Here is a 12,717-nt window from a genome sequence, read left to right as displayed (position 1 = left end):
CGCCTGGTTTACCAGGCTTTTTCCTTGTTGCATTGCCTTAACTAGGACTACGCACCGTAGTATAGTTGTACTGGGTCTATGCTCCATATGGAGGACCCGCCCAAGGAGTGGACACCTCCCCACCCGTGTGATGGACCCTAGCTGTAGCCTGGTATGATGGCGGGAGGGGTGGGGGGCAGCACCCTAACTTACCCCCGAACCCATGTGAGTCCACTAACCATGGGATGTTTGAACTTTGCACTCTGACCCATATCCTGCTTCCCGCCCATCCCTCCCGCTCCCAAACATTGCCTTTCCATCTTCTCCCATCCCCCCTCCCCTCTCCATTGTGCAATGGCTGATCCTCACAGGTACTGAACGTACCTAGATCTACAATTATTGCCTTATGTTATTACATGTTACGGTTTTGTTTATGGAACGACCATTCCACTGCATTTACAAATTTGGCACTTCCTGTTGAATGACCACAGTTAATGTTTTGTTTATGGCGATGCCCGGTTCTGATGTTGGAGCGAAACCTGTTGCCCTTGGTTTCTCCATACCCCCCATAGGCTAGTCAGCTGGGTTGGCGTACCCTGCTGTGCCCAATGGAAGACTTGGTTCTTCCCCTTAGGTTGTCTGTATGTTTATTGTCGTCTCTTTCCCCCCTTGGTGTGTGGATCTCTTTTCTTCCCTTTCTATCTTTCTTGTCTACGTGTCTCCTGTCCCTCTCCCTTTGTGTGTCTGGCGCTCCACCGGACTGCAATTTTTGGTTAACTGCTGCATGGATTGATGCCCCATTTTACCTGTGACGTTTGTCTCCCTGAATGTTCAGGGACTGAATGAGCCATGTAAACGCTCACAACTTGCTTAAGACCTTCACATTTGTTAATGTTTATCTGCCTAACCAATCCCCATTGCCTGCCTTCCTGTCCATACTCCGCCGGTTGGAGACGTTTGCAGAGGGCTATATAGTACTGGGCGGGGACCTTAGTTTTCCTTTGGTACCCGACTGGACTCTTCCTCGGGGAGATCCTCTGTTTCTCTGTCGCAACTGAATCGGCTTCGGACCCGCTTTCACCGTCTCTAGCTGGTGGACATATGGCGGATACTAAACCCCTGTGAGGGATTACACCTTTTACTCCTTCCCCCATTGCTCCCATAGTCGTATTGACTATTCTCTGGTCTCCCATCATCTTCTCTCGTGGGACCCCCACGCAGCGATTGATTCCCAGGTATGGTCGGATCACTACCCTGTTTCTCTAGCTCTCTGTCTCCCTGGGCAGCCCCCCCATATGCTCTTTCACGTGGCGACTTAATGAAACACTGCTATGCGATCCCATTACGGTAGATGCCGTCAAGTCCGCGATCTCCACCTTCATTGCTATGCATGCCACAGACGATACCGCCCCGCCAGTCAAGTGGGAGGCCTTTAAATGCCTACTCAGGGGTGTCCTTATTTCCCATGCCACTCGCCTGAAAAAAGAGCGCTCGAAGGAGATTACCACCCTGTTGAGCGACATCCACACTCTAGAACTACAACATAAGGCCGCACGCGCTCCTTCCGTCTTACTAGCGATGGGACAGAAATGTTCCCACCTCCGATCCCTCCTGGATCTAAGCTCCCTTAAGTATAGGGAATCTTTGCGCAGATCCTTGTATGAACATGGAGATAAGTGCGGGCGACTGTTGGCACGATCCGTACGTACGCAACTTACACGCACATACGTCCCTAAAATACAGACGAAAGACGCCCAGGTGGTTCACAGCACCCATCAGATTGGGCAAGCGTTCCAGGCTTACTACGCCGACTTATACAACTCACCTGCCCCAGGAACGACCTCCCCGACCTCGGACCCTCCAGAACGACCTGCCTCATATATCGCGGCCACTCCGCTCCCGACTATTCCGGCTGAAGCTGTGACCCTTCTGGGGGAACCTTTTTCCTTTGGAGGAGGTTGAGGGCTCCATTAGGGGACTCCCCTCCGGGAAGAGCCTGGGGCCAGATGGCTTTACTGGTGCCTTTTATAAACATTTCCAGGATTTACTAGCCCCCCTGCTCAACACCACCTTTAATGCCGTCTCAGCGGACTGCCCCTTCACCCGCCAGTCGCAAGAAGCGCATATCACAATCATCCCTAAAGCCGACAAAGATCTGACGATTTGTTCTAACTACCGCCCGATCTCCCTTATCAACGTGGATCTTAAACTTTACGCTAAGTTCCTAGCTAATCACCTAGGCCACTACGTCCCGTCCCTTATCCACATGGATCAGGTGGGCTTTGTCCCGTTTCGCGAGGCCAGGGACAATACTATCAAGACGCTAACACTCATGCGCCATTCTAAAGCCGCCGGCCTTCCTATGTGCCTTCTATCAGTTGATGCAGAAAAGGTGTTTGATCGCCTTAACTGGGATTTCCTTGCTCTCACCCTGGAACAAATTGGACTGCCAAACTAATTTGTGGCGAAAATTATGGCTGTTTACAACTGCCCCACAGCTGCGTTCGGGACCACCATTACCACCATCTCCCCTTCACCCCCCTCTCCTCCTTCCATCCATGTCTCCTCTCTCCTTTTTCCATCCGGAATGGAACCAGACAAGGATGCCCACTGTCCCCGTATCTGTACATTCTGGCAATGGAGCATCTTGCGGAAGCCATACAGCTAAACCATTCCATCCAAGGGATCTGCGTTCGGGACCACCATTACAAGCTTGGACTATACGCGGACGACGTTCTCCTCTACGTATCCAACCCCCGTGTTGGTTTTCCCTCCTGGCTAGGGGGATTTCGGAGGTTCAGTTTCGTCAGCAACTTTAAGGTGAATTTACATAAAACTGAGGCCCTTAACGTCTCCCTCCCCTCGACAGAGGTTGCCCAAGTCCAGGAGCATTTTCACTTCAAATGGCAAAAATCGGCTATTAGATATCTCAGCGTACTTTTGTCCTCGGATCAGGCAGATCTCTACCGCCTGAACTTTGCCCCGCTTCTCCAATCTACTATCTCTAGTCTTCAGACCTGGACCTCCCTACGACACTCCTGGATGAGCAGGATTGCGCTCTTTAAAATGGACATTCTCCCCCGCTTTCTATATCTCTTCCAAACTCTCCCCATTACTCTACCGGCCCGTTCTTCCGTCAATTGCGCACGGTGCTGCTTTGCTTTATTTGGAACGGTAAATGCCCGCGACTAGCCTACAACATCTTGGTCCGCTCGAAGGACTCAGGGGGCTTAGCCCTACCTGACTTAAAAACTTACTACTACGCTACGCTCCTTGCCCAGATCCTTGATCAAAAACACCATGAAGCTCACAAGCTCTGGGTTGCCCTGGAATCACATATCGCTCCGGTACTCCCCTTCTCAGTACCTTGGCTTGCTCCTACCCACCGCCCCCACTCCTCAATGCTCCCTTTCACCCTTCCGCCCCTCTTGAGAGTATGGGACCTTCTGACTAGAACTCATGTCTTGTCTTCCCCTGAGGGACCCATGACCCCCAGTAAGGGTAATACACCTGAAACCCTTGGCTACCCTACTTGCGGATTGTCCGCATACGCCAGGAGCGTGGTTACCCTACTTCTAACAACATGCGTTCTACACCACTATGAGAGACCGGGTAACCCTACAACGCCCTCTTTCCTGGTTTGAGTCACTTTGTTGTCAAAAAGACCCGCCCACTCATGTCATCTCCCTACTGTACCGTCAATTACTTACGATGAGATACCAGGGCCGTCTCCCATTCATGGCAAGATGGGAATCGGACTTGGATATCATACTCACTGATGAAGAAATACGAACTTCATGCATGGTCACCCATAAGCTCTCAGTGGCTAGCTTGGCCCAGGAGAAGGGCTATAAAATCTTGACCCGCTGGTACCGCAGCCCGACCCTTTTACATAAAATATTCCCGATGGGTCTTCCTCCTGTTGGCGGTGTCTGAACGCGTAGGGCACCCTCCTACACATCTGGTGGAGCTGCCCACTACTGGCACCCCTGTGGACTCGGTTCTTCGACATCTATAATCAGGTAATGGGAACCGACCTAACACCGTCCCCTAAAATAGCACTTCTCTCGATTTTGCCTGGCTCCAGTTAAGAAGGACCTACTTTGTTTCTTCCTGGCTGCGGCACGCAACATTGCGCCCTCGCCATTGAACACGGTGGTCACCCCCACCGTGCAGGAATGGATTGCCGAGTTGTGTTTGATCATGCGCTTTGAAGAGCTGACAGCCTCACTACATGAGCGTCAGGCACAATGTGCAGTATTATGGACCCCTTGGATTTTATATATGGACACAGCTGCATTTCTGGCCTTATAATGGGACTGGGTCTCTCCTACGGGATGAGGACTGGGACACTGTATCTAATACAACTATCTAATGCCACTGCGGCCCTAACTGGATTGCTAGATTCGATGGAGCCTCCCCTCTCCCATGTGTCTTTCCTGTAGTGTCCACCCCTGTATGCCCCTTTTACCCCGGTCTTGTGTTGCATGTAACTCAAGTATAGCAACTATTTTCCCCGTGATTTATGAAAAACAACACAAAGATGTACTGATATTATATATAAAATTTATTTTAAAAAACATAATATATAAAATAATATCATAATTAATAAGTTAAAAAAATAAATGTAAACATGAAAAAGTCTTGCAGACATTATTTTATAAGAGCTTTCTTCAGGCTGATCACTCTGTTGTTTGCATTTCCACACTTTAGCCAGCTGTTGCTCTTCAGTAAACGAGTGACTCTCTTTTTAGCAGAGCTGAATTCATACTGATGGTGACCATCAAAGAAATAAAGAAGTCCTAAAAAGAAAAAAAAAATGTTTGTTTGTATTTTTAAAAATTATTTCTGAAAATGAATTCATTTTGTATTGATTGCTCATATCAGTCCCAGCTTGGAGTTTACACAGGGCTGAGGACTCATTGTCAGCCCCCATTTAATTGCACTGTCCTAACCAACATGGTCTAGTGTTGATACATGGGAGAAAGTGGATGAGTAATATGCCCCCATACCCATGGCAAAAGGAAGGGGGGCGGGGGGTTCTTGTAGTTCTAACAGTTTCTGTCCTAGGGTGACAAAGCTGCTTTATCATAGATACTCAAACAGTGAGTTGTCAGTACAGGAAATGTATTACTGGCAGGATCACCAGGTGACAATAAAGCCTGATACAAGAAAACAAATGCGGCCACCACATCTAAGGACTGGTAATTTCCAATATATTATATATTTTTGGGGGGGTTTGGGTATACTCTAAACGGAACCTGCTGCTTTCCCCTAAATGGCTAAAGCTTGGGTTCACTTTAAGGTACACTACAGTAGACCCTTGTTTTTTCTTAGGGAAACTTAATTACACTCAATGGCGTCTTATGGTTTCTTCCTGAGTGACTGCATTTTACTGTGAGCTACTTTAACGCACCGACAAGTAAACATCCCTCTAAAGATAGTAAATCTTTGATCATTTTGTGTTCCTGATGAATGTTTCAGGAAGATACATGTATTTTTATTCCTCTGATGGGGTCCCTAATTTCAATACATAGTTCCACTTAATTTACTCACCATTCTTTTGGAAAGCAGCATGAACTTTGCTTCCAACACCAGGTAAGCCATCAATTATTTTCTTAGGAGTTACAGAATCCATTGCTTGCTTTTTTTCATCAAAACTGCAAAAGATAAGAACCAGCCAGGTTAAACCAAGACCATTTTAATAGAATTTTATGAATCTGGGGAGACTTAATAATGACAACTATAATATTGTTAATACAATTATTTAAACAACCCCTAAATGAAGTCTACAATGAGGACCAAATTAAAAAAACATTATGATGAATAAGCAAGATAATATGAAATGGAACTATCTGACTTCATATTTTAGATCAAATGAGAAAAAAAAAGTTTCCACATATTTTTATAGTGGTTTTTCATAAGGGGAAAATTTATAAAAAGTATAACACCGTGTAGTGAACCTATATAAGTTGAAAGAACAATGAGATGTTTGGCAAATTTGAGAAAAATTAATTTCTGATTTTATTAGGTGTTGGAAATGAATTATAACTGAAATTTCACTACAGGTTCAAAAATAAGATACAGGCAGCATATACAATTCAACCTGGATAGACAACCCCGGAACTCCAGGTGTGGTGAAACTACACAATCTGTCATGCCTATGCCTCTGGAAGTCCTGCCTGTGGATTTCCGTATTGCAATGCCTTATTATATTTCTAGTTTCACCACAGCTGTTGTGCTAGGGTTGCCCACCCCTGCAATATACTTATACAGGGTCACTTTAAATAGAATTCTGTACCCTTTGTGATGTTTGGGGAATATAGCACAATGGTAAGCGCTAAGTGACCACTCCTGAAGCCGACTTTAACATAAAAGGACAGTCTTTATTCATTCAAAAGGTCAACAGGCCATGAACTTCACAACATAACTTGCTTTTCTTCAACATAAACAAAGCATAACAGTTCCTTGGACTCTCATAAATACATCATGTTTTGGTCTCACCGACGTCGGGCTGTCCCAAACACTCCCAGTGTTATAGTGCCAGGACTTTCCCTGGAAATACAGTCCTCAGGTCCAAGACTTTTAGCATCCACCCCTTGTGGGTCACTGTCTCTCTCTGTCTCCCCGACAGGCATCTCAGGATCACAGACCCTCTGCACCTCTCCAGCCTTCCTTGATGTGTCCCTTGTGCTCACGCACGCAGCAGAGTCTGCCCGTGGTTGTGTGCTTGCAGCACACCCACAACTCTCCTCTAAAGCACTGGGCTGGCTTCCTAATAAGGCTGCTCTCAGCCACCTGATCAGCTCAACCTGGCCACTGGCAACACCTGGCTCCAGGACTGGAGATCCCATCCCACTACAGTATGGAAAACCTGTAAGGAATTGAACAGCCAGTTCCTCCTCTCCAAAGGTATTCACATTGTGGAACCTCTCAGCCCCCCTGGCTGGGAGTCCTGGGCGCCAAAGTTGCCATACTAAATCGTGGCATTGCCATGCACTGCCACACCTTGAAGATCATCAAAGATCACAACAAAGACTCTAGAGCTGGGTTTGCCCCCATTAAGCATAATCATTTTCAGGTGATTATGAAGTATGTTCTTTTGCACACTTTCTAGGCATTTGTAAGGCTTGAGCTATTTACTAGGTGAAAGAGATAGTTGTAAAGTGCAAAATCACACAAAAACTCCATGTTTTGCATGTGCTCCCTTTAAAATGCACAATTCTGCCCCTAGAAACTCACATACTTTTTCAGGCTACAAGTGACACACAATTCTGAGTCATGAATGGGCACCAAGCACATTGTCGCACTTCAGGAAATGCATAACAAAACACTGCGAATGGGGGCTTTAATTCAGTTTCCAACAGCTAAGGCTGGGCACACACCTTACAACCATCGCAAGACTTTTGTCTTGCGATGGTTGTAAGGTACTTAAAAAAACGTACGATCTGCCTATGTTGCATAGGCAGATCGTACTTGCGATGATCGCAAGCCATGCTTGCGCACACCGGCCAGTACGGCTGTTATCGTACGGACATGCCACAAACCCGCCGAACATCGTAAGATGCTCGGCGGGTTTTCGAACATTTCCGTAAGATTTCCCGCGATTATCGTACGATTATCGTAAGGTGTGTGGGCACCCTAAGAAACACCTCCTAGTTATTTACATTAGAAGACTAATACTGACTTTAATTTCTTCAAAATGCTTATAGATACAGAGGTAATTGGGGACTTGTTTTAAAGTACTTAGGGTTAGGGTTCTTTAGAATATGTAAATACTTTAGATGTACATGATCTGGGCCAGGTTAACTTTAAATACTATAGCATTTAATTTGATTCGTATCAAGCAATGCCAATAAAATGCTCTTACCTCCAGAATTTGTCATCTACGAAGAAGTAGGTCTTTCCTGTGTTTTCATCGTGGACTGCAGCATCAACTCTTCTAACAGTGCGGGGAAAGCCCAAGTCATAAATGCTTTTGGGTGAATCCTTTGTTACTTCATAACCATTGATAACCCAGTATTTAGCACCTAAATAATAAAATAATACTGAATTGATTAAAACATAACTCATTTATGATTAACAACTATTTTCTAAAATGCACTAATCTGGGGCACAAGAAGAAGGTATGTAGAAACAACTCAGATGAGTTGTACCATTTCTGTGAAATTCCAGACAAATAAGATGTACACACCTTTGAAGACAAGAACCTGATCCTTGTCTTGATATTCGTAAGCAGCCTGAATGTGATTTGGAAGGGCATCCCAGAAGGTTTTGATTAAATGATGCTCAGCTTGTGACTCCTGAGAAATCTGACGCCAGAAGGTTCTGGGAAATACAAAAGGGTTACATTATTTTCAGTGTAATTATTTAGAGACTATTGCATGAACATAATCTTGCTACATCTTTTCTTAATTCCACTCTATTTTTTTATCATTTTATCTCCTAATCAGTAGGTAGAATGTCATTGCTCCTTCTTTAAAACTCAATAAACTCATAACGTTTTTTAACACTTACTTGTTGGTGAAGAATAAGATCTCTCCTCGCAAAGTTGTCACAGCATCAAAAGTGATTGGCTGGCAGGAAGAGGGATTGCTTGGCTGTTCTGGAACCACTGGGACTTCTCTAGCTCCTGCAAATGAAGTAACAATACTACATGTTATGATACAGCAACCTTCTCTATGAAATATGAATTATCTGAGCCACCCATTTACTGCTTGAATCGCTAGTGATTTTCCTCTACTTACCATAGAGTGACTGAATTCCTCTAACATCATCGTCAGGGAGGTGGAATTCACTGGGTTCAATGAAGTGGTAAGTTGGGTACATAAGGGCGCTGGGGTCACTAGAGTGAAAGAGACCCAGGGAATGGCCGAATTCATGTGCAGCCACAAGGAATAAGTTGTAACCTTGAAAGAAACGAAGAATAAGAAAATTAGAATGGGCATTGCATGTACTTTATCTGTAACATACCTAAGTAGTGGGCACCATCCTGGAATGTTAGTGTACTCTTACTGAAGCAAATAATGTACTCAATAAATAGCTATAACCTTGCAGTGATTGTACATATTTTGTATATTGCTGAACAGATATTTCATATACATGCTTTGCATTCTTTTTTCTAGTGTTTCATGTTTCCTAAAGTGGACCTGAAGAAGTGAAGATTTACTATGTTATAAAGAACATTTAGAATATTAATTGTATCTAAACACTAAAATAATCCACCCTTAATCTGCAATTCCTCCTGAAAAATAGCATTTCACTTCCTGGTATGTGAGGGTGCCTACATACTTCTGTGTCTACATTCTCTTAGTTGTATATATAAGGTTTGGAGATGTCTTTTCTGTGCTGCTTACTAGGGAGGAATCTGCACCACATGCATTTATTAACCTTTCTTGCTGCTTAATTTTCCCCACCAGTTATCTGATCACTAGTCTTCATTGGGCAGCTCTGACATGAGAATGGAAAGACCCATTCCTCTACCAAGATGGCTGCCCCCACACAGAGACACAGTATAGAACAAGGTATGGTAGGTCAGCTACAGAGAGCTTAAAGGCAATACTGGTGACTTGTCCTTTGCACTCTGATTACCTTTTTGGGCAGTTTCCAGCATTCGGGGCCCTCTCTTAGCTGTCCAAATCAGACTAATATTAATATTAAAGCAACATTTTTGGTAACATATTGGACAGTGAGGTTTTTGCAATTTTAAATCTTTAATCACATGATCACATAGGATTTACAATGAGTAAATAATCAAATCCTTAAAAAGGATAATCAAATCCTTAAACATGTGTTGTAATTAAATTCATTGTCCTTAGAAGTTTGAGGCAAATATTAAAGCAACACGTACAGGGTCCTGGGGATATTCACTAAGAGAAAGTGAGAACTGTGAGAACTGTGACATGTTCACAAACCAAATTTGAGGGGAAAATATGTTCTCTTCATCTGATTGGGTGTTAAAAAAACAGCTTTGTAAAAAGCTTATATACATAACCAATTACCCATTTAGTTTTAAACACAGAATATATAATGGGTGAGAAGGAATAATTAAGAACTGTTACTAATGCACAGAAATAATAGCCAATTTTAGATTTCACTGTCATGTGTTTGTGGAAAAAAAATATAACTCACCTCTGGATCCGCTAGTCCATGTTTCATCCTCATCAAAGTGAGCATCTCCTCCAATTCCATTATTGGGGGCAAAAGCATGTGCCAGAGTCCCATGTGGGCCATCAAATGGGTAGAAGTCATTGTGCACTGTAAGAAAATAATAGAAAAATGTATCTCTCTATATATAAAGGTTTACAATCTGATATGTTATGACACTGACTTATGAATATACCTTGTGCTGCAAATGAGATCTCAATATCGGCGACACTGTTGTAAATTCGGGTAAAGGTCAGGGGGGTCACATCACTCCAAACCTGGAAGGCTCTCTGAATAGCTGCATCCACTTCAGCAGCGGCCATGTCTGGTGTGTAGTTCACTATCCTAAATAAAAAAAATCAAATGCTTCTATTATTTCCAATTCCTTTTTGAAGGGGTATTAACATAGAACCACCCATTTATATATTTAATGTGTTAGTTACTATCAGAATCGTATGTATATGTTTAGAGAATCCAGTAAGACTAGTCAATTGTTTTGTATCATCTGCCATTCCAGGCTGATAGAGGCTGATGTCAGTGTGGTTCGTAAGACCTCACTTCTTGAGGGCCATATTTAGGAGTTAAAGTCAACACAGCACATTTGCTCAAAGTGTACCTGTTGACAAAACTTTTTTTGTTGCAAGGAACAGTTAGAACCCTTGTAATTTATTGTGAGTCATCCGTTGATTTTTCCTCACTTCCTGTCCCAGAAATACAACAGGAAGTGATTCTTACACATTTGCCATCAAAACCCCATTGGTGTTCCCAATGGAAGATTACCCTCTATTCCTGTTGAGATGACAATTCTAAAATATTTATTTTCCATCACTTCCATCACTGGAGACAATGATTATCAAGAAAATTCAATGTAATAGCAATGAAAACCTGACAGGTACCCTATCCTTCTACTCCAAAATAAAAAAAAATTTTGGTGAGATACAATTCTGAAATAAATTTTGCTTAGTTATTATTCATAGCCAAAAAGAGCCACCTCCAGGACCTTGAGCCATTATGCCCGTTAATAGAAGAACTTGTATTATTATTTTCACCAGTCACAATTTACCTCTCTACTATACCATGGCATTAGCCTCCTGAACCCTACATGTATTTTAATGTGTAGAAAGCTGACAAAAGAGAAACTTTTGTACCTGTATGTCAGTTCACTCTTCTTCCATCCGGAGTTTCCTGGAAATATGTTGTATTCACCCACATCGACAAACCCACACCTGGGCTGGTGCATCATTTCCATAGTGTCCGAGTCAAGTCTTCCTGTCACCTCCAAACCAAAGAAATCCTGCATCTGGCGAATCTTCTCTGAAATCTGACTTCCAGATTTCTTCCTGCCCTGGCGCACCCCATCAGTCTTCAGGTTGTAGTAGTTTTTCAAGTACTCCTGAAGAGATTTTAAAAAAAGGAAATGAAATATCTGTTAATTTGATACTGAATCTCTTGTTATCAAGATGTTCTGGAGGGGATAAAACAGAAAAATATATATTCAGATGATTAATGGTGTTGCAAATTCCTAAAAGTTATATGTTCATGTGGTGTAATCCACCCAAATATTAACAAGGTTACTGGAAACATCGGAGATCTAAGAACATAAGTGGAAAATATTGAAAACATTGCTTTAAATCAAGTATAAAATGATTTCTTCTAAAACTGGGATAGCAATGTTATTTAGTTTTATTTCCGTCAGTGTCCCATTTGGGGAGATTTCTCCAACAAGAACCGAGAAGAATCTGCCAAGGCTTATAACCCTTCCTGATTCTACAACTTAAAAAAAAATTGTTTTGGCTGGAGCTCTGCTCGATTGATTTAGGTAAATAATATATCAAATCAATGACAGTGTTAAAGATTAATCCATTATTGTGCATAATAGTGGAAATATGTCTTAATTAAATTCAGTGTACATCCTTTTTTTAATCACTATAGTTTATTTTATTATTATAATGGTCTTGATTAAATACGTTAAATCTCTATTGGGTCTCTGTGCCTCTCTGAGTAACTTATGAAATAAAAAGTTTTCAACCAGGTAGACTTTTAATAAGGGAAGGGTACAGTAAGCTGCAACCACCATACATTAATACATCACACATAATTAATACATTACTACTTAGAGAAAGGCACATACTGCATTAAAAATAGTTATTAAAAATTATATATATATATATATGTATATACACACACATACACTTTCCCTTGAATATACTCACTTCAGCAAACTTGGCATTCTCTTCGCTGTCCTGTGGAGTTTCAGCTGGAAAAGCGGAGCAGTATGCTACTGAAAGTAGCAGAACGAGAAACAAGTTCTTCATTTCTGGAAGTCTTTTGATTGATAAGTGTTCTCAAGTGTTTCTGCTTTCCTATAATTTTCTGAGTTCCAGGCATGTCCTTATATATCGTACCTGGATGCCTGAGCCAGTCTGCAGAAAGTGACTCACCATTTACAACTTCCGCCAATCACAGCAAGAAAAAAAATAAAACTCTTTCTCTGACAAGTTATGACAAAGTGTAAACTAAGTACATCCCACGCTTGCTCAACATTTTCTCTTGATAGATGATTAATGCTCAGGATGAGGTTTTGGTGTGAAG

The 12,717-nt window shown here is 42.6% G+C and overlaps 1 protein-coding gene across 2 annotated transcripts in view; it reads right to left on the bottom strand.

Annotated features, from left to right (window-relative positions):
• Positions 1–12,476, bottom strand: part of LOC108786934 (matrix metalloproteinase-18-like) — a 43,231-nt gene extending 30,755 nt beyond the window's left edge. Inside the window, exons 1-7 of one of the 2 annotated variants that reach the window (XM_018556359.1) lie at positions 12,339–12,476; positions 11,274–11,518; positions 10,322–10,470; positions 10,111–10,236; positions 8,727–8,888; positions 8,497–8,611; positions 8,174–8,307 (exon numbers count right to left, since the gene is read on the bottom strand). In XM_018556359.1, the coding sequence (XP_018411861.1) occupies positions 8,174–8,307; positions 8,497–8,611; positions 8,727–8,888; positions 10,111–10,236; positions 10,322–10,470; positions 11,274–11,518; positions 12,339–12,440 (1,033 nt within the window). In that variant the 5' untranslated portion in view covers positions 12,441–12,476. The remainder of the gene's footprint in view (positions 1–8,173; positions 8,308–8,496; positions 8,612–8,726; positions 8,889–10,110; positions 10,237–10,321; positions 10,471–11,273; positions 11,519–12,338) is intronic. The other variant, XM_018556358.1, reaches the window with a different exon arrangement.
• Positions 12,477–12,717: the final 241 nt, after the last annotated feature.

This window comes from Nanorana parkeri, unplaced genomic scaffold (genome assembly GCF_000935625.1).
Source record: "Nanorana parkeri isolate BGI_ZX_2015 unplaced genomic scaffold, ASM93562v1 scaffold235, whole genome shotgun sequence".
In the NCBI taxonomy this organism is placed as follows: Eukaryota; Metazoa; Chordata; class Amphibia; order Anura; family Dicroglossidae; genus Nanorana; species Nanorana parkeri.
This window is presented reverse-complemented; position numbering and strand designations above follow the sequence as displayed.